This window comes from Ornithorhynchus anatinus, chromosome 3, assembly GCF_004115215.2.
Source record: "Ornithorhynchus anatinus isolate Pmale09 chromosome 3, mOrnAna1.pri.v4, whole genome shotgun sequence".
Lineage (NCBI taxonomy): Eukaryota > Metazoa > Chordata > Mammalia > Monotremata > Ornithorhynchidae > Ornithorhynchus > Ornithorhynchus anatinus.
In genome coordinates this window covers 34,892,329-34,912,736 of record NC_041730.1, presented here as the reverse complement: position 1 = coordinate 34,912,736, position 20,408 = coordinate 34,892,329, and the positions used below count along the sequence as shown (strand labels likewise).

General features: G+C 39.4%; 1 protein-coding gene across 2 annotated transcripts in view; it reads right to left on the bottom strand.

Annotated features, from left to right (window-relative positions):
• PRMT3 (protein arginine methyltransferase 3) overlaps positions 1 to 20,408 on the bottom strand; it is a 115,445-nt gene that overhangs the window by 9,354 nt on the left and 85,683 nt on the right. For both annotated transcript variants that reach the window (XM_029060113.1, XM_029060112.1), the window contains exons 13-15: positions 19,120 to 19,206; positions 2,099 to 2,149; positions 1,812 to 1,899 (exon numbers count right to left, since the gene is read on the bottom strand). In XM_029060113.1, the coding sequence (XP_028915946.1) occupies positions 1,812 to 1,899; positions 2,099 to 2,149; positions 19,120 to 19,206 (226 nt within the window). The remainder of the gene's footprint in view (positions 1 to 1,811; positions 1,900 to 2,098; positions 2,150 to 19,119; positions 19,207 to 20,408) is intronic.

Sequence of the window (20,408 nt, the reverse complement as noted above, 5' to 3'; positions counted from 1 at the left end):
TTACTTTTAAAATCTACAAAGGGTGGGAGGGGGCAGATATTAAGAGCCCAACTTGGAAGAATCAGGCCCTTACGTAACAGACCATTTCAGCATTCCAACCTGCATAGCAATACAGCTCCATAGAGAGCTAGCTCTTCCTTTACTCAGTGAGTCAGAGTCTCGGAGTTTCTGAAGCATCTGGATTTTAGGGTTTGAGTTATCACTGGCAATGCAGTTTCCACATGAGTCTCAGACAGCATTATGCCTGTCACTAATAATAATAATGATAATAATAACTGTGGTATTTGTACACAATAATAACTATGTGCCAGGCACTGTATGAAGCACTGGTGTGGCCTCAAGCATATTGGGTGGACAAAGTCCCTATCCCACTTGGGGCTCACAGTCTCAATCCCCATTTTACAGATGAGGTAACGGAGGCACAGAGAACTGAAATGAGTTGCCCAAGGTCACACAGCAGACAAGTGGGGAGCCCGTATTAGAACCCATAACCTACTTGACTCCCAGGCTTGTGCTCTATCTACTAGGTCATGTTGCACCCCTCCCTCACCTTGAGTCCAACACATTCAAACCAAGAATCTTCCTCCTCTGAGAAGCCCTCTCAAAGGAATCTCACCCTGGACTCCTGTCATTCCAATTATTCTAGCAGAGAATTTGTTATCCCTGGCATTAACTCCAGGAGGAAACCACAGTTTGCCAAGCCAGCTTGGCTGGCATGCTGATTTGAGCCACAGGAAGAACTACCAACAATCATACGGTCACCAGTTGTATTAGCTGCCTCCATTTCTGAATTGATTTCTTCATCCGCCAGACTTGTGCTGCAGTTTGGGCTTCTTCATTTGCTGCCCCAGGAGGAGGGGGCAAGGGATGTGAAAGAGTGTGAGAAAGGGAAACCTCTAATTCCTTGGGTCACAGAGGCAGTGAGTCTCATCTTCTCATTAATGCCAATGCATCTTTCATTTCTTTCATATACTGAAAATAAATATGCCATTTATTCAGCTGAGAAACCACTAATCTTCCACACTGGTTTGTGCTAGTACAAGCAGTTTGGCCTAGAGAAAAGAGCACAGGCCTAGGAGGCAGAGGACTCAGGTTGTAACTCTGGCTCTGCCACTTGCTTGCTGTATGACTTTGGGCAAGTCACTTAATAATAATTATGGTATTTGTTAAGCATTTACTATGTGCCAAGCACTGTTCTAAGAGCTGGACTAGATATAAATTAATCAGGTTGTCCCACGTGGGACTCCCTGTCTTAATCCCCATTTTCCAGATGAGGTAACTGAGGCACAGAGAAGTTAAGTGGCTTGCCCAAGGTCACACAGCAGACAAGTGGTGGAGCAGGGATTAGAACCCATGTCCTCTGACTCCCAAGCCTGTGCTCTTTCCACTTAGCCATGCTGCACTGGGCATCAGTTTCCTCATCTGTACACTGGGGATTCAATACCTATTTTCCCTCTACTTAGAATGTGATCTCCATGTGGGTCCAAATCGGTGTCTAATCTGCATATACTGTTTATCTACCCGAATGCTTAATACAGTGTTTGGCACATAGTAAGCACTTAAATAAATACCTTAATTACTATTATAATTTAGGAAGAATAACTTTTAAGATAGCTTCACATTTTAGTCACTATTTTCTTTTAATAAATTTACCTTACCAAAATCCAAATTCAGAAAAATCATTTTCACAACTAAAATGCATGTGGATATTGAAATCTGAGGGTACAATACATGAGTCATTATCCAACAAAAGGGTTTGTTTCCCCCCGCCCCTCCACCCTCACTCCCTTTTTGTGAAGAAAATAACATACCTGTTTTTATGGAAACTGGCTTCTCAAATAGAAATACTGTTTGTTTCCAGTGTGTTTTGGTACTCTGGGGACCCGTAGAGAACAAGACCTGCATTGGCAGAGTTCAAAAGTCTCTGATGAAGTACAAGCTTTTTAATATCATGCTACATTAATCTACCACTCAAAACACACATGCTAAATGCTTACAACAGCAAAAGAGCTTGTGTTCAAATACCTAGCGGCAACAGAAAAAAAGTACAGTGCATTTATACATAATTAATTCTCAATGAACTACATATTATACTCACCCTTTTGTGGCAGTTCTTCTCAAAAAAGATATCAAAGTAGCCAGCAATTGCCTATTATAAATAATAAGAGTGGTTATTAATTACAGTTTGATTAATCACATCAAGGTACAGTAATTAGACAAACATCCTGCCCACAAAGTCAAGGTTTCTAAATGTCTTCTCACTCCTGTCTGGTGTAAGGGGGGTGGAGGGCGAGGGGAAGGCCGGCACTGGAAATGGTCTATTCCAGCTTTTTCAGAATTTCTGTATCAAAACTGACTGAGAGGTTTTCTAGACTGTTGATGCTTTCAACTGGATTGTTTCACAACAGAAGGAATAAGTCATCTTTGATTAAAAAAAAAATTCAAGTTGCCCAGTGGCCTAATAGATTCATGCTTTCCAAAATACTCCCATCACAACTGAATAGTCCATCTAGCTATAGGGTGCAACAGCTGTTTAGGAAGCACTGTGTTTGAACTCCGGTGAAGTGATTGCGTCCTAAATGACTTATCCTTCTCTTGCTTCTAAGGCCTCTATAGGGGTTAAACACATCCTTCTAGTCCTCTCACCTAGATGGGGTGAACTTAAAAATATTGCTTGAGGGAAGTGTGGCTACTTCCTATTGCAAATACGTATATGTGCTTTATTTATGCAGTTTTTATACTCTACCCTTTGAGACTTTTACCCCTGGGTGTACTTTTTATTTATGTTAATCCTGCCTTCTCCATTAGATTGTAATTCCTCAAGTGCAGGAACTGTGTCTTAGTTTCTTCTGGTTTTCTTTATGATACCCTGTACCACTCTCCATAAACAAAGCCCTGTACTTTTTTCTGGTGAAGTCATATATCACCATTTCCACTTTGGAAACCTGGTCATTGTCATGTAGGAAGAACCCCATTTATGCACACCACACAAGTTTAGGCAACAGACTGGAAACTGGAAAGCCATTCTCTTGCACCTTGACCAAGGAGGGGAGCTGACAGTGCACCAAGACCCAGAATGAAAGATCTAAACCACCTAGTTCAGTTTAGGTTTCCTAAATAATGTTCACTGCTTAGGACTGCTTATTTTGCCTGGGGGGCCACTTACTGGTTTTAGGAAACCCTGGCTGGGGGAGAGAGAAGGAAAGGAGGAATTTGTATGTGGGGGAAATGGCAGCATTTCCATCTACAGAAGCTCTGAAATATTTGCCAATCTGCAAGTAGATTCAGGGGCTTTGGGGGGGGCACAGTATCTGGGGATTACTGATTATATTCTTGATAGCTGCAAAGCTACTTTCAGGGGCAGGAACACAGCTGCTTCCATCACCTTTCCACAGGCCACAGTGGGTGGACCATTTGGCAGGCCATAGAGCACTCGCCACAGGATGAAACAAACATTTATTTTGTAAAACACTACCCAACATTGTTCCTCAGACTAGTCAATCTGTCAGTCATAATTACTGAATACTTACTGTTTACAGGGCACTGTACTAAGCTCTTGGGAGAGTATGACATAATCTAACAAATTCCCTGCCCACACTGAGTTTACAGTTTAGAAATACTTAGGGACTAGAGGTACTAGAGGTACTTAGTCTAAACTGAGTATATTTTGGTAAGCCTGAATTGCTCCTTGGTACACAAGCAAGTGCGCATACTAAGGCACGGAATAAAAGGTTTATTTAAAGAGGATGATTAAGGAAAAAAAGAACTGGGATGAATGTATTTATGGACTTTGAGCAGAACTCTTCTCTGGAGGAATTCAGAATGTTGTTCCATTAAAAAATCAGTATATTGAAACAGCCCTGGTCTTAGACTCTGAGGACCAGAGTCCTTCTTCCAGAATAAATGGAGTCTAAGGAAATGCATTTCCCAAGCAGCTCAGTATTCAAACTATCCAGCAACAGTCAATTGTGGACTAACTAAACTGTGGACTAACTAACTAAAGAGATAACAGGAAACACGGGCAAAGAGGGAGAAACAAGGAATAGTCATGAAATAAAGGAGGAAAGAAAAAGAGGAAACAAAAATGGAGAGAAAAAACAGAAGTTAGCAAGGACTAGAGTGAAAAATCTGAACAAAAGATGAAATGAAAAAAGGAAGGGGAGTGGTCAAGAGGAAAAATGAAGAATGGCAAGAAAGAATGAAGTGAAGCTGCTTTTTACTTTTATTGAATATTACTGAATGCCTAGTTCAGTGTTCTGAATACAAAAGATATTCAACAAATACTATGTTTGTTGCTGTTGATGAAACACCAATAAAAGACACAGAGAGAATAAAACTTTGAGAGAATAACCTTTGTGATATCAAGGAAAAGTTCTAGGGGTTTTTCAACTTTTTGCCAGCTTAATCATTTTATAGGACCATGTGATAAAATTTTATCAACAAACAGCTTTTTCTAAATGAAACAGGTTTTCTACTTTCTAACTCCTTTACTAACGTTTCACTTTAGGGTCACTTCATGACTGCATTCGTTTCTGTCCCTTACAAAATTACCAGTTCATTAAACATTCAGTTTGGTCACCCTAAAGAGACCAAGTGGCATTATCATTTGAGAAAAATCAGGTCAAATTTCTATGTTTTGCATTTTTTTGATTTTCCATTAGTAAGAATAGGCGATAGGATAACAAAGTACCTGCTGAAAGTGACTGAAAGACAAGCGAAATCCTTTAAAGACAGATTAAAGGACCTCAAACTATGCAGCATATCTTCTGCCTGACGGGACGAAATAGCAGCCAATAATCCAACCTGGTGAGCAGCTATTGGTGCTATGAGCTACAGTATCAGCAATTCCTCACACAAAAAGACAGTGACAGTCCCTGCACTTTTTTTTTTTAATGGTATTTGTTAAGCACTTATTATGTGCCAGGAACTGTGTTAAGTGCTGGAGTAGATGCAAGCTAATCAGGTTGGACATAGTCCATGTCCCACTTGAGGCTCACAGGGCTCACAGTCTTAATCTCCATTTTACAGATGAAGTAACAGGCACAGAGAAGTTAAGTGACTTGTCTAAGGTCACAGAGCAGGCAAAAAGTGGAGCCAGGATTAGAATCTAGGTCCTTCTGACTCCTAGGCCTTGATCTGGCCACTAGTCTATGCTGCTTCTTCAATGAATTATCCAGCGGATATACAATGTGGGTACTCACAAAGAAAGAAATGCAGATCAATTGCTACTTGTTTCAGCAACTCTTAAGCACATGGTTGACTATCACTCTTCCAGAAGAGTCATTTTTAAGTAAAATATTCTTCACAATTGGCACTAATTTAGGATGAATCCAATTAATGGGACTAATGTGCAAATTTAATCAAATACATATAAATACCATATCAGAAATAACTTAAATGTTTACATGAATATGCTAAATTATAGTAGACCTTAGTAGCAGAAGAAAACTTTTGGAATAAAAAAAATCTTGATTAGTTAAGAAAAATGGAGAAAACCAAACCTCAGACAACTTGTCAGAATATTAAATATTGATACAGAGTCCAGAGTTACTGAAGAACACTTCTTTCCTTTCTCACCAGACTCAGATGGTGGTCAATAATCATAACACTAATTTATTAAGTGCTTAGCATGTGCCAAACACTCAAGCAACTCAATCATAAAGTAATCTTTAGTTATTTAAGAACAATTAGCCTCCTTCATGACAAGTTCAAAAACAATAACAGCAAAGAAAAAAAATCTATCAATTCAACAGCAGAGTCCTGGAGTTCAAAAACTTGAAAATATCATTGGGGAATATTTTGGAATTTGAAGAAATTCTTTAGAACTTTGTACACTTACAGGATGTGTATGATCTGGGAGCAAGCGGACAAATAAAAAGAACAAAAGGGGGGAAAAAAAAGCGAAGATGTCACCATTTGGAAGAGGTCTGTCTGGAATGATCCAAACTAAATCACCTGGAGTGGCTGGGTGGGTATAGTGCCCATGTTTTTTAATTCCCGCTGGCCACCTTATTTGATAGAGAAGGGAGTTAAATTGCTAGGAGCAGTTCAAAAGACCATGCTACTGAGCCATCATGGGAAATGGGGAGGAAAGAGAGGGATGGGAGCCCTTTATGCTCCTGACAATGCAAATGACATGACAGCAGCATATCAGAGTAATGACTGGGGCTGGGATGGAAACTCCACTTTTCAGAATTGTAGAAACAAGGGGTTTGATAGCTGGGAAAATGTTGGTTGGTTCTAGGAAAGGGAAACAGTAGGAAGAGTATTTATGAAGTGCCTGCTGAGTGCAAAGCACTGTACTAAGCGCTAGGGAAAAAATACAAAGGTGAGAATTAAACCCATACTTGCAGGGGACACTGGTGGTGTTGGTAGTAAAGCATGATGGAAGTACATTACAATAAAGAAAAGATTTCTATCTTGCCACAGGGATGGTAAAAACCTGGGAAGGCATGATCTGAATTTGGCACCGCAAAGGTAAGTAGACAAGTTTGCTATGTCAGGCTAAAGAGCAAAAGATTTGAGAACAATAGCATTTCCAAGGCTATCGGCCTGAAACGACAGAGTGTGCAGCCCAAATACAACACTTAATGAAACAAGCCTCTGGAACCAAGGTGGTCACATTGTGAAAATTGTGTTTATGCTTTGGGAAGCTACAGAGGCTTTCAACAAAATAAATACTCTATGAAGAAACAACATACAAAGCAATTCATCTTTCTTTATGATCATGGTCCTGCTCTTCAGAAATCTACAAATAATTCCTCTCAAAAACCTAACCAATCTAAGAACAAGGTTTTTGCTAGTCTATCTCTGAAGTGAAATCCTGACTATCCATGTAAAGAGAGCTCTCCTAAGAGAAAAGACGGCCTGATTCCTTTCTTATGAACCAGGGTGGAGAGACATGGTTAATCTTTTGATGAATTCCTAATTTGGTGAAATTTTAATTATGTTTTAGCAGTAAGATTACTGCAGGAAGTAAGTGCTCAATAAATACCACCACAGACCTTGTCAACTAATTCTGTTGTACAGTACTCTACTCAAGTGCTTAGCACAGCACTGTGCACATAGTGGGTGCTCAGTAAATACCAGTGATTGACTATTACTACTCCTACTCCTACTGTTGAAATATCCCCTTAGAATTTATATGGGTCCATCATTTTGATATGACTGAAATTCTTCAGGGACTCAGCTGCTCTAGGTACACTCAGTGATGAGCCAGGGAATGAAATTGCACTGGGTTTCCCAGAGCCTCCCTAAAGCCCAGGGGTTTGCATCAGAGTATCGAGAATTAAAATTCAGCTTCATGGTGACAGCAAGTAGGGAGCTATGGGATGAGAATGCCTCTACAGGGACAAAATAGATGGGGAATAGATTTTTTCAGAGTACCGGTGGCCTTTGATGGGTAAGAAAAAAAAAATTAAAACTAATTTTAAACTGAGTCAAAGGAACTAGACTGTTTCAGCTTCTCATTCTACAAGGCAGATTTTACAACAAGGAGGAAACGAATTAAAAAATGAAATATATAATTGACTTCATGAGGTTACAGATCCCCTTTGATCGGAGCATAAGCAAAACATTTATTTCTGTCAGAATCTCACCACCTCATCATTACATTTTGACAGCCCTCTACAGTTACCCTGGGAACACATCTTGATGAACTTTGTTATCTCTCCGTAAGAGTCTTTCAAATGTTAGATTTTGAACACTGGGAAATTGAAAATGATGACTAACAGATTCCAGTAATAAATAACTGAAGCTGTAGCCTGACAGTCTCTGAAAAGAGTGAGATAGGTAGGAAGCCACAGAATCATTGTTTCTTTTGTTCCTCATAAATGTCTCGTCAGGGGAAAACTGAACTTCTAAGAAAAATGACATGAGATGCATTAAAATCTAACATCTGCAGCAGCTGGGTTACTGTGCAGAGGCAATGTAATAATGAAAAAGAATTAACTTTCACTGCATATTCAAGCATGCATGTCACAATAGACAAATTTCAGTTAAGCTATTGAAAGTGAAAGAAGTAAATCCTAAAACTGCAAACTTAATATTAGAATTTAAAACAAATCTAAATATGTAGGAGACCAAAACAAAAATTAGCCATACCCATCAAGATAGTTTGATCACCGCTGATTCTTGGGCAGAATATTACAAATTATAAGACTTATTATGTAAAATGTTTATTGATGCAGTATTTGACTATCCCCAGTAATAAAATAAATATTATTAAATAAATATCTTGACATACACAAAGTTTCATGTTATACAAAAGGTTTTGCAGGGACTTATGGGAAAGACGAAGGACTTATTACATAACCTTAAACTGTAACCTAAATCAAGATTATGTTGTCATATATACATATTTTTTGATGGTATCTGTTAAACACTTACTATGTGCCAAGCACTGTTTTAAGTGCTGGAGTTAATACTAGTTTCTCATGTTGGACACACATAGGGCTCACAGGAGGGAGGACAGGTGAATCCCCATTTTACAGATGAAGAAACTGAGGCTCAGAAGTTAAGTGATTGCCCAAGGTCATCAGACAATTTGGCAGACACAGGTTAGAACCCAGGTCCTCTAAATCCAAGGCCTGTGCTCTTTCCACTAAGCCATGCTGCTTATTGCAAAGTAAAAATAGGAATTACCAATGTAGTACAAAATCAATTTAAAATTAATCTTGAGTGGATTCTTTTGCAAGGAGACATTCTATTTATTTAAAGGAGTGTGCATATGTTTCCTATTTACAAGTTTCTACTTCATTTTAAAACTAAGCACCTGAAATTAAAAGGGGGAAATCTTTGTAAAATGAATTTCCTCCAATTAATCTTATGCAGTGAGCTTCCCTTTTATAAATGAAAACAATCCAAGCATACTTGATTTTTGTTGCTGCTTCAAAAATAAAATCATACTAGTCCCTATGAGAACTGGGGAAGACAACCAAACCAATTCACTGGGAAAGAAGGAAATTAAAAATTATCATCATCACTATCACCTGCAGGGAGTAATTTATCATTTCTGTTCTTCTCTGGTATCATGTTCCAACAGCGTGTGGCTACAGCAGATACAATTAGGCAGCTGGCCACAGAAGTAGGAGGATAATGTGCTTTTGATGGAGTTTATCCAAGCATGGAGATAGAAGGCTTGTAATCCATGCAGCACAGTCACCGTGGTATAACAAAAATGCAACGGGTTTTTTTTTTTAAATGTGATATTTCTTTAAAGGCCTTAATATAACCCAAATCAATTGCTCAGCGGCAGCATTGTGAGACTAGTAAGAAAGTAATATTATGGCATTCCTATTCACATGTATTTTCCAATATCATATATGCAAACCAACATTATAAAAAGCCACAAAAGCACCTCAGCATTGTTACTATGTAAACTAGAGGACATAAAACACTAGCCTTGAAATTACACGATGGAACATTATTGTCAGCATTAACTGACTCCTCAAATTTCAAACCTCAGTTCATTCCTTTACCTCCCTATTCATTTCCCTAGTCTTCTCCTGGGAGAAAAATTGCACCTCCTTGGTCTTGTGTGGACACCTCCGGGGAGCAATAAAAACTAAGTGCCATAAACTTCCCAAGGGATTCTGTCTGTCAAACTGATTTGTGTTCACCAGTAGACCAGGCAACAAAAGGAAGGAGAAGCCAAGGTAAACACCTCTGGTAAAAAATATTACATTTGCAAAATTCACTGAAACAGGACCAGAACTTAAGTCCACATTACAGCCTGCAGCCAATGACATTTTTTCTTTAAACAGCTTTACCAAAGTGCTGTGACTAGTTCAAAGGCTCCAGATAAAACACCTAAATATGGATTCATAGAATTTTACTCATTCCTCATTTAATTACTATTTGAAAATTATTTATTAAAAATTTGGGGGTCAAAAGAGTCCCCGCAGTTTAAAATTCCATATTGGTTGAATTCCCCTATTTCCAAGTTATCTATAGCATTGAAAATTTACAGGAGTCGACAGAGCTGCAAGATCTACTTCTTCCTGCTTTCAATCTGAGAAATTTTCAATCTGAGAAATATAGCTAGATCTGGCTCCTTGGTCTTTTTATTTCAGGCAACGTTTAAATTTATCTGGTGAAATACTCTAAAAGGTTTGGATAGCAACCCAAATGGGTTCTACTATGGAAATTCTTACCACCAGAGAAAGAAAGGTGCATTCATGCAGAGAACTCATTCATCAACTTCAGAAATTAATCTTTCTATTGATGAATGAATGTGATTTTTCCCTCTACATGAAGATAGGGCTCTAACCTACCCTTCCATTAACAAGTCTCAAAGTTAAACCACCTTTCCTATGAATCTCAGTTGGGCTTAAAAAATGTTATTTTAAAGCATGAAATCCTTTAAAATTATAAAATCAACTGATCTAACATGTCATTAAATGGTGATGCTACGGCTACTCATCCATGGACTCTCCTATTAAAATTAAGCACAATGATAAACATTTTAAGATTTAGGGTAAAATTTATGTCCATCCAGTTTGCAAACCATGCAGTTGACGTGGCTTCTAAAAGTTAAGAATCTGAATTCTTGTTTAGGTACAGTCGTATTTATTGAGCCACATGATTGACTGTGCTGCCATGCACAAAACAGTTTCTAGGAGAAAATGGTATTTTAGTACATTTAGTACATGAATGAGATTTTCCCTTTAACTGTAGCTCTTCCATATGATCCCTCTCTGCAGAACCTGCAGCTATATGAGCCTTGCCTATCTGGCTCCAAAGCCACGTCTAGCCTTACCCCACATCCCTTGTCCTGGTCTGTAGGAAGTCGGTAACCTAAATATATTGCTGCCTTCAAGAACTAAACAAACTACTGAACCATATAATGAAGGGATATTTTAAGACTTTCTTCCCCCTCAAAAGGACAAATAAATTAGCACCGCAGATTCTGGTAGCCTGAGTCTTGGAAATTTCTCGACTTGACAGACTCAACCTCCCCTTTATTCGGAGTGCTCCATGTGGGACAGGACTGTGTCTGATCTGACCATAGTGTACTCCAGGGGATCCTTTTCAGGCTAATGAGTAAGGCAAGAAAGTTGTACTGCACCAAATTCCAGCACACCGTGCTTTTCAATGTGTGTTCAGGCTAGGTACAAGGTGTTATCAGAATAAAGTATTTATGTGCATCAAAATGGGTGAGTTTCAGGGTGCCCATTTTCCTTAAAGCCAGATATTGGAAACTTGTGTTGTAGAAGAACTGAGTGCATTGTAGTACTTTCGATTCTGCCATAATGTGCATTTTCACTAGATGTTTGGGATTAGATTGTTGTTAAGGAATTAGATGGAAACTTCTCCAATCCTGGGATCCTGTTTGGGTATACTGCAGAGATGGTGGGACACAGTAATAATAATAATAATAATGATTATGGCATTTAAGTGCTTACTATATAACAGGCACTGTTCTAAGCACTGGGGTAGATAGAAGATAATTGGGTTGGGCACAATCCCTGCCCCAAAAAGGGCTCCCAGTCTTAATCCCCATTTTTCAGATGAGGGAATTGAAGCACAGAGAAGTGAAGTGACTTGCCCAAGGTCACACAGCAGATAAGTGGTGGAGCCGGTATTGGAACCCATGACCTTTTGACTCTCAGGCCTACGGTCTATTCATTAGGCCACACTGTTTCTCCTGATTATAAACTCCTAGAGGCTGGGATGAGTACTTATGTTACTGCTCTCTCCCGAGTGTTCAGTCCAGTGCTCTGCACACACTAGATCCTAAGGTCCTTGAGGGAAGAGACTGTTTTGCTTATTAATTCTACTGTCCTCTCCGAACCAGTGCAAACACAGGGCATGGTAGTAAATACTATCATGAAGATTTTAATTCATGAAAATAACTCCAGCATTAAAGGGGAAAAGGGTGTAATAGCTGTAAGTGTCTACCTACTGCCTTATGATATATGCTATGGAATAGTGAAACAGGATAAAGAAGCACCATAAGGGCAGAGAATGTGTCTTCTAGAATGTGTCTTCTAGGGCTCAGTGGAAAGAGCACGGGCTTTGGAGTCATAGGTCATGGGTTCGAATCCCAGCTCTGCCACTTGTCTGCTGTGTGACTGTGGGCAAGTCACTTAACTTCTCTGTGCCTCAGTTACCTCATCTGTAAAATGGGGATTAAGACTGTGAGCCCCACGTGGGACAACTGATTCCCCTGTGTCTACCGCAGCGCTTAGAACAGGGCTCTACACATAGTAAGCGCTTAACAAATACCAACATTATTATTATCATACTCTATCAAGCACTTACTGCAGTGCTCTGTACAAAGTAGGGGCTAAATAAATGCTAATGACTGATAGATTCTCATCTACGAGGGCTTACAATAGTGTGCTCCACTTGACCAAAATCATCACTTTTTATTTACTGAAGGTCGGCAACACATACCTCTAGACTGTAAGCTCCCACTCTAGATTGTAAACTCTTTGTGGGCAGGGAATGTGTCTGTTAGATTGTTGTATTGTACTCTTTCAAATGGTTAATGCAGTGCTCTGCACACAGTAAGTATTCAATAAAGATGGCTGATTGACTAATACAGGCTTAGGCACCAGAAAAAATAAACAACTTGTTGTCTCTAAGACAAGAGAGCCTTATTTCAGATGTTGTGGCTGAACTGACGGAGTGCAACTAACATTTACTGTTCAAGATGAAGAAAGTCATAGAAAAGTTAAATGAAATCCCCAGGTAACCTAAGAGACAGTGATGATGCTTATGTGCTAATTAAGTGCCCATGTGTGACCAGTCCTGTGATAAGCACTGGGGTGAATACAAGTTAATGAGATCAGATCCGGTCCCCAGCCCACACATTTCCTAATCTAAATAGGAGAAGTCAGATCCATTGGAAAAGGACAGGTTTGTCTGCTGTGTGAACTTGGGCAAATCATTTCACTTCTCTGCGCCTCAGTTATCTCATCTGTAAAATGGGGATTGAGCCTGGGAGCCCCACAAGGGGCAGGAGCTGTGTCCAACCCAATTTGCTTGTACGTACAGTGCCTGGCACATAGTAAGCAATTAATTGCCATAATTACTATTATTATTCTAATGGGGTTTTTCACAGTGTAAATTTAACCATTTCACTGATTAATTCAAACAGTAAAATTATACAAGGGATACAGGCTATGTTGTTCTGGAAAAGTATCAGTATTTTAAAAAACAGAAGCTCACTAAGAGAATCAAAGAAAAATGTGAACACATAAAGGAGGAAAATGTACTTAAACTTATTAAATGGGAATTATTTACCAGATGTTGTAGTAAAACCTATGATGCCAATTGGGGTAAATCTTACTTTTTTCTTAGCAGCAGATGTGCTTTTCTAACTAGTTTTCCTTAGCAGATTAGCTTTGCAAGGTCAAAAGTAGGTCAACTTGCACCAAAAATGCATAATGAGTTTGTAATTGGCAGGTTTGTGCTGTCAGGGAAATTTCAATGGCCTTAAAAGAGAAATCTGAAAACTACAATTACAAAGAAATGGGCTCATTCTTGAACTACTAGCCTTTTTCTTGAGATAGTATGAGAAATTTAAACTTCAATAAAAACTGAAATAAATACAAACATGGCCATAGCCAGATACACCATTAGAGACTCATTTGGGAACAGCTAAGCTTCTGTTTTAGAAAAAAGGAATCTTATCTCTGCTTCCATTGCTTTGAGAAAATGAGAATATACATTTTACACAAAAATTGAATAGAGTTCTCAATTTGCAATTGCAAAAATCAGTATTATTGTTATGTTATTTGTTGAGCACTTATGGTCATTCATTCAGTAGTATTTATTGAGTGCTTAACTCTGTGCAGAGCACTGTACTAAACACTTGGAATGTATAATTTGGCAAAAGATAGAGACAATCCCTGCCCAACAACGGGCTCACAATCTAAAGGGGGGAGACAGCACAGCAAAACAGAACAAAACAACATCATCAAGATAAATAGAATCATAGAGATATGCACCTCATTAACAAAATAAATAGGGTAATAAATAATATATACAAATACGCACAGTGCTGAGGGGAAGGGGGAAGAGCTGGGGGGGAATGGAGAGGGGAGGAGGAGCTGAGGGAAGGGGGGGTGTCAGTCTGGGAAAGCCTTCTGGAGGAGATGAGCTCTCGGTAGGACTTTGAAGAGGGGAAGAGAGTTAGTTTGGAGGATGTGAGGAGGGAGGGCATCCAGGACAGTAGTAGGACGTGGGACAGGTGTCAATGGCGGGACAGGTGTGAAGGGGAGATAGTGAGGAGGTGAACGCCAGAGGAGCAGAGAGTATGGGGTGGGCAGTAGAAAGAGTTAAGGGAGGTGAGGTTGGAGGGGGCAAGGTGATGGAGAGATTTGAAGCCAAGAGTGAGGAGTTTTTGTTTCGTGTGAAGGTTGATAGGCAACCTCCGGAGGTTTTTGAGGAGGGAAGTGACATGCCTAGAGCGTTTCTGTAGGAAGATGATCCAGGCAGCGGAATAAAGAATAGACTGGAGTGGGGAGAGACAGGAGGAAGGGAGATGAGAGAGGAGGTTGACACAATAATCCACTCGAGATATTATGAGAGCTTGTACCAGCACGAAAGCAGTTTGGATGGAGAGGAAAGGGCAGATCTTGGTGATACTGTGCAGGTGAGACTGGCAGGTGTTGGTGACGGATTGGATGTGTGGGGAGAATGAGAGAGCTATGTCAAGCTCTGTTCAAAGCAATGGGTTAGATACAGGTTAGAGACAGTCCCTGTCCCACGTGGGGCTCACACACTTACCCCATTTTACTGTTGAAGAAACTGAGGCAAAGTGAAGTGCCTTGGCCAAGGTCATATGGCAAGCCACTGGCAGAACTGGTAGAACCCACATCCTCTGACACGCAGGGCTGTGCTCTCTCAACTAGGCCATGCTGCTTCTCAATACATTTGTATAAATGTTCTTTCACTCTACCATGTTCTCAAGGACCTTGCCTATCCCATTTCTTAACCACAATCACCTCCTATTACCGTTCTCATAATAAAATACCTGTTTCCCCTCCCTCTTGGACTGTGTAACCCATTCAGGATAGAGACTATGTTGGATCTAATTATCTTGTATTTAGTCTAGCACTTAGTAAAAGAAGCACTGTATTTATTGCATTGGTTGCGATTCATTATACTAAGTGCTTGGAAAGTACAAAACGGAGCAGTTCCATGTTCCTTGTCCACATGTTAATAGATGGGACCACACGAAAATGTTTACAGATATAGTAGTCAAAGTAATTGAATATTACAAGTGAATAGCAAATACACACATAGTACAACTCAGGATGTCTATAAATGAGTACATAAGTACTGTAGATTGCTGGTGGGCTTGCACAAGCTGGGGTGCTGGAAAGTTGGGGAAGTCTTGCTGAAGGAGATAGGGTTTAAGGAGGGCATTAAATGTGTGGAGCACTGAAGTCTGTGGGATTTGGGAAAGGAGGAAGTTCCAGGCTGGGAGAAAAGCAGGAGAGCCTAATTAGAGTTAGAAAGCTAATTTGACAGGAAAGAGGAAAGAGAGAGAGCTGGGGAGTAGCTGTTGAAGAGTACAGTCACGTAAAATGAGGCAAGTTGGTTGAGATCCTGGAAGCCTAGGGTGATGAGTTTTGTTTGATACAGAGGGATATGGGATACTTGTAAAGGGTCTGGAGGAGTGGGGAGATGGGTGCTGAGACACCCTCCAGAAGCCGATTCATACAGCAATGTCCAGTATGGATTGGAAGGGGGGAGAGGCTAAAAGGTAGTACTATCAGCCTGGAAGCCGATGCAATGATTTAGTCATAGTATGACTACAGCTTGGATGAGGATGATGACCATTTGAGTGGAGATGAGGAGACAATTCATATTTGGCACATTTTCTTTCAAATGGTATTTGTTAAGCAATTTTACTATGTGCCAGGGACTGCACTAAGTGTTGGGGTAGATACAAGATAATCAGGTTGGACACAGTCCATGTCCCAATATGGGGCTCAAAGTCTTAATCTCTATTTTAGAGATGAGATAACTGAGGCACAGAAAAGTTGGGTGATGCCTCCCAGGTCACATACAGACAAATGGAGGAGCTGAGATTAGAATCCAGGTCCTCTATTAAGTGCTTACTTAATAAATATCACTACAAAGTCCCCATAACAAGTTTAACTCTCAAAGATATTTCCACAAGAGCTAAATAAAGGCCTAATAAAAAGTAGAGGCTAAAGACCTAAGAAAAAGAAGAGGCTGAGCATCTGAAATGTAATAAAGCTTCACCACATGGGATAATATATCTTTTCAGAATTGTGTCACAGTGCCTTATGTTCGTTCAAAAAATAAAGATCTTAACTAGACAATTCTGATCACAAATACAGCATGGCTCAGTGGAAAGAACATGGGCTTTGGAGTCAGAGGTCAAGGGTTCGAATCCCGGCTCTGCCACTTGTCAGCTGTGTGACTGTGGGCAAGTCACTTCACTTCTCTGTGCCTCAGTTACCTCATCCGTAAAATGGGGATTAAGACTGTGAGCCCCACATGGGACAACCTGATTCCCCTGTGTCTACCCCAGCACTTAGAACAGTGCTCTGCACATAGTAAGTGCTTAACAAATACCAACATTATTAAATACCTATTTAAAAATCTTAATCTGACAAATCCTTTGCTCTAACACCTTCCAATCTATGTAATTTCATTATGTGCTATCTCTGAAAATATTCAAGTGTATTTTTTCTTGACTAATTTAATATAATTTCTGAAATAAAGTTGCCCAGTGAGTCAAGTTTTCAGACAACGAACAATTCAAGGAAGAAAAGAGGGACAACTAAGACCAACGAGGGGTAATTATTTCTAACTCTGAAGGAGAAGAAAAAAAATCCTGCATACGTCTTCAATCCAAACATTCACATGTAGAAGATACGATTTGTTATATATGTGGCAGGAGTAGTCTTCTTTTTTTCCAACAATTGGCTCCTAATCTCTCACGTATTTTCATTTTTTTATAAAGGAAGAAAAGATAAGAATCATCTGATACTTCTCTATCTCTCCTGCGAAATTGGCATTTTGAGCTCATAAATACATTTCATAATCATTAAAATTTAAAAAGCATAGAAGGAACAGATTCTACATGTTTGAAACTGTTTACTTCTGAGCATCACGTCCAAAATTTTAGTACAAATAATGGACTTGATTGTTCATTTACTGCAAGGTTAGGCAGGCTCATAAGATGGATGAACTGTCAGTTGTTACCTCAACTTCTACACTCTATCACAAATGCAATGGAAATTTTACACAGACTGCCAATAACCCTACATGATTCAGTACAAAATACTCAGTGAAATTATATTTACTGTTATTCATCAAGAAGTTCCTCTGTCAATTTATAAGCATCAAAGGATCAGAGCATTTAAATTCATGTTTTACACTGTTATCCTAACAAAGGAACATACAAATGAAATTCTATCTAATTTTTCAATTCTGTTGTTTCACTTTGGAGGAACACAGCCAACAAAGAACATATTTGCCTGCTAAAGGAGTCTAACAATCTCACCTGTGTATTCTCAGAGTTTAGTACAGTGTTTTGCACACAGTAAGGACTTAATAAATACGATTACGATTTATTTAATCGTAGGAAGCCAACGTCAATATATTGCACAAATGCTAATAGGAATAAACACAAAGGACACAGCATTCCTGAATCTTTAGCTCTATTTGGGGTTTTCTTAAAAATCAGAATTTCTCAATTTTTTAATTAGGCCTTAATTAAAATGGGGATTCAATACCTGTTCTCCTTCCTACTAAAACTGTGAGCCCCTTGATTACCTTTTATCTACTCCAGCCCTTAGTACACTGCTTGGCCCATAGTAATCACTTAAATGCCACAATTTATTATATTATTTAAAAATCCTTAGGCATGAGTTTCTAAATGAATAGACGGGCACACTAATTTATCCCGCAGTTACTTTGGCTTAGTGGGTCAGGAAAACACTGCAAAGATCTGGAGAAGAGTCAGGAATGTCTGGAAACAGAAGTGGGATGGTGCTGGGGAGCTCAAATGGATCTCAGCCACCAAAAGGAGTGGACAATTCAGTTGCACATTTCAGAGGCTGAGGCAGAGTGTACTGGCCTGCTACCATCTAGGTCATGTAGGGAACGCAGGTAAGATAAGAGGGGGAGAGCTCAATGACTGCTTTAAATCTGATACTTAGGAATTTCTGATCCTCACTTTTGCCTGACCTGTTACTGACCCCCTTGCTCAGGTCTTCCCACCTGCCAGGAACTTCTCCCTTTATGTATCCAAGAAACAGGCATTTTCCCCAACTTCAAAGCTCTACTGAAATCACATCTCCTCAAGGAAGGCTTTCCCGATTAAGTTCTTATCACCCCCCCAGAGTCTCCCACCTAATGCTTCATTCATGCACTTAAGAGCGTGGCCTAGTGGACAGGGCACCAGCTGGGGGGGTCAGACGGATCTGGGTTCTAATACTGGTTCTGCCACCTACCTGCTGTGTTACCTTGGGCAATTCACTTCATTGGGCCTCAGTTACCTCATTTGTAAAATGGGGATGAAGACTGTGAGCACCATGTGACACAGGGACAGTGTCCAACCAAATTCACTTGTGTCTATCCTAGCTCTTAGTACAGTGCTGGCACATATTAAGCGCTGAACAAATAACACTATTATTATTATTATTGCACCCTTCTAACCCTCACCCCGGCAGCACTTCATATCCATGTACTCGATTTCTTCTCTTACTTCTAATATATTTCCATACCTGTCTCTCCCTGGTAGACTGCAAGCTCACTGTGGGCTCGCTGTGGTCACAGATCATGCCTACCAACTTTATTGTACTCTCCCAAGTGCTTAATGCAGTGCAGTATAGAAAGGAGGTGCTCGATAAATCCAATGACTGATAAAAGCAGCAGAGTAATATGAAAAAATGAGATCTTTACTAATAAATAAAACAGAAAGTAAATATTTTCTCCTAATATTTTTTACCCAAACTTTGCTGAGTCCTTACAAGAACAGATCTATTTCTCAATCTGGTAAATGCAAAGGACTGTCCAAAGCAATCGTTTTCTTCATTTATCACAAGTCCAGTAATTAATGTATTGGCCTGCCAATCAACTGCATCACTAGTGAAATGGAGAGAACAAAATGTAATTGCTTACCGTGCACACAGCTGTCTTGGTGATTTTCAGGGTGAAATCTGAAGAAAATTCTAGATCTGGAACAGATGCTGTGTGACAATCTATACGCTATTGGAAATACAAAAGAGGGTCCAAGCATGGTTATGACTGTTGAATAAAGAAAGATTTTCTTTTTTTAAAAAAAATTCCAATACACTATAAGCTTCAATTGCTAACACTTTATGATCTTATCAGCTTTTAGAGAGCAACTCAAGAGATTAAAATCAGCCTCTTAAAACCAGTTAAAGCAAATATTTAAATATGCTAAATATTTCCCATCATGAATTATTCCTAAACATTACTAGCCACAGTAGCTGGAGGGTAACATGCAAAAGGAACGGTCTCTGTTTTCAAAGAACTTATCTATATTAAGGACAATTTTATTACTTGACAATACTAAAAATGGATGGAAAACATTTATCCAGGATAGAAATCTGAAGTGGTTTATTTTTGTTAATGTTCAAGGCTTATATAAATCAATTAACAGTACTAAGTGCTTGAGAAAATATAGCAGACTTGGTAGACACAATCCCTGCCCTCGAAGAGTTTACAGTTTAATGGATGGTTAATGGCACATTATAGAAAATAAAATGAATTAGAATTTTCAGACCCTATAAATCTTATCAGTATCAAGTAGATTATTCATTCAGTCATATTTATTGAGCACCTACTGTGTGCAGAGCTCTGAACTGTTATCACTGGTACTAGTTAAGAACTTACTATGTACCAAGTACGGAATGAGTGCTAGGGTAGATAAAAGATAAGCAGGTTTTACTGTCACTGTTATTTGAGAGGCTCACAGTTTTAAAGACAGGGAGAACATTATCTAATCCCCATTTCAAGGATAAGGAACTCAAGACACGGAAGACAAATGACTTACCCAAGGCCACAGACCAGTCAAGTGTTAGAGCTGGGATTACAGGCCTGAAATCTTTCCACTAGGCCACACTGCTTCTCCAGTAGATTGCAAGCTCCTTGAGGGCAGAGATGATTTTGACCAAGTCTTTTGTACTCTCCCATATGCTTAGTATAGTGTTATACCCCGGGTAAGCATTAAAAAAAAATGCCATTAAGTGATACCATCAATGTGAAAGGAATGCCCAAATGTCAGCAAAACTGGATACGATCCCAAATCTTACTGTTTGCATTATTATTAATATAATCATATTTATTTAGTGTTCACTGTGCAAAGCACTGTACTAAGCGCTTGGGAGGGTACAATGTAACATCAGTCACATTCCGTGCCCACGACAAGCTCAAAGTCTAGAGGA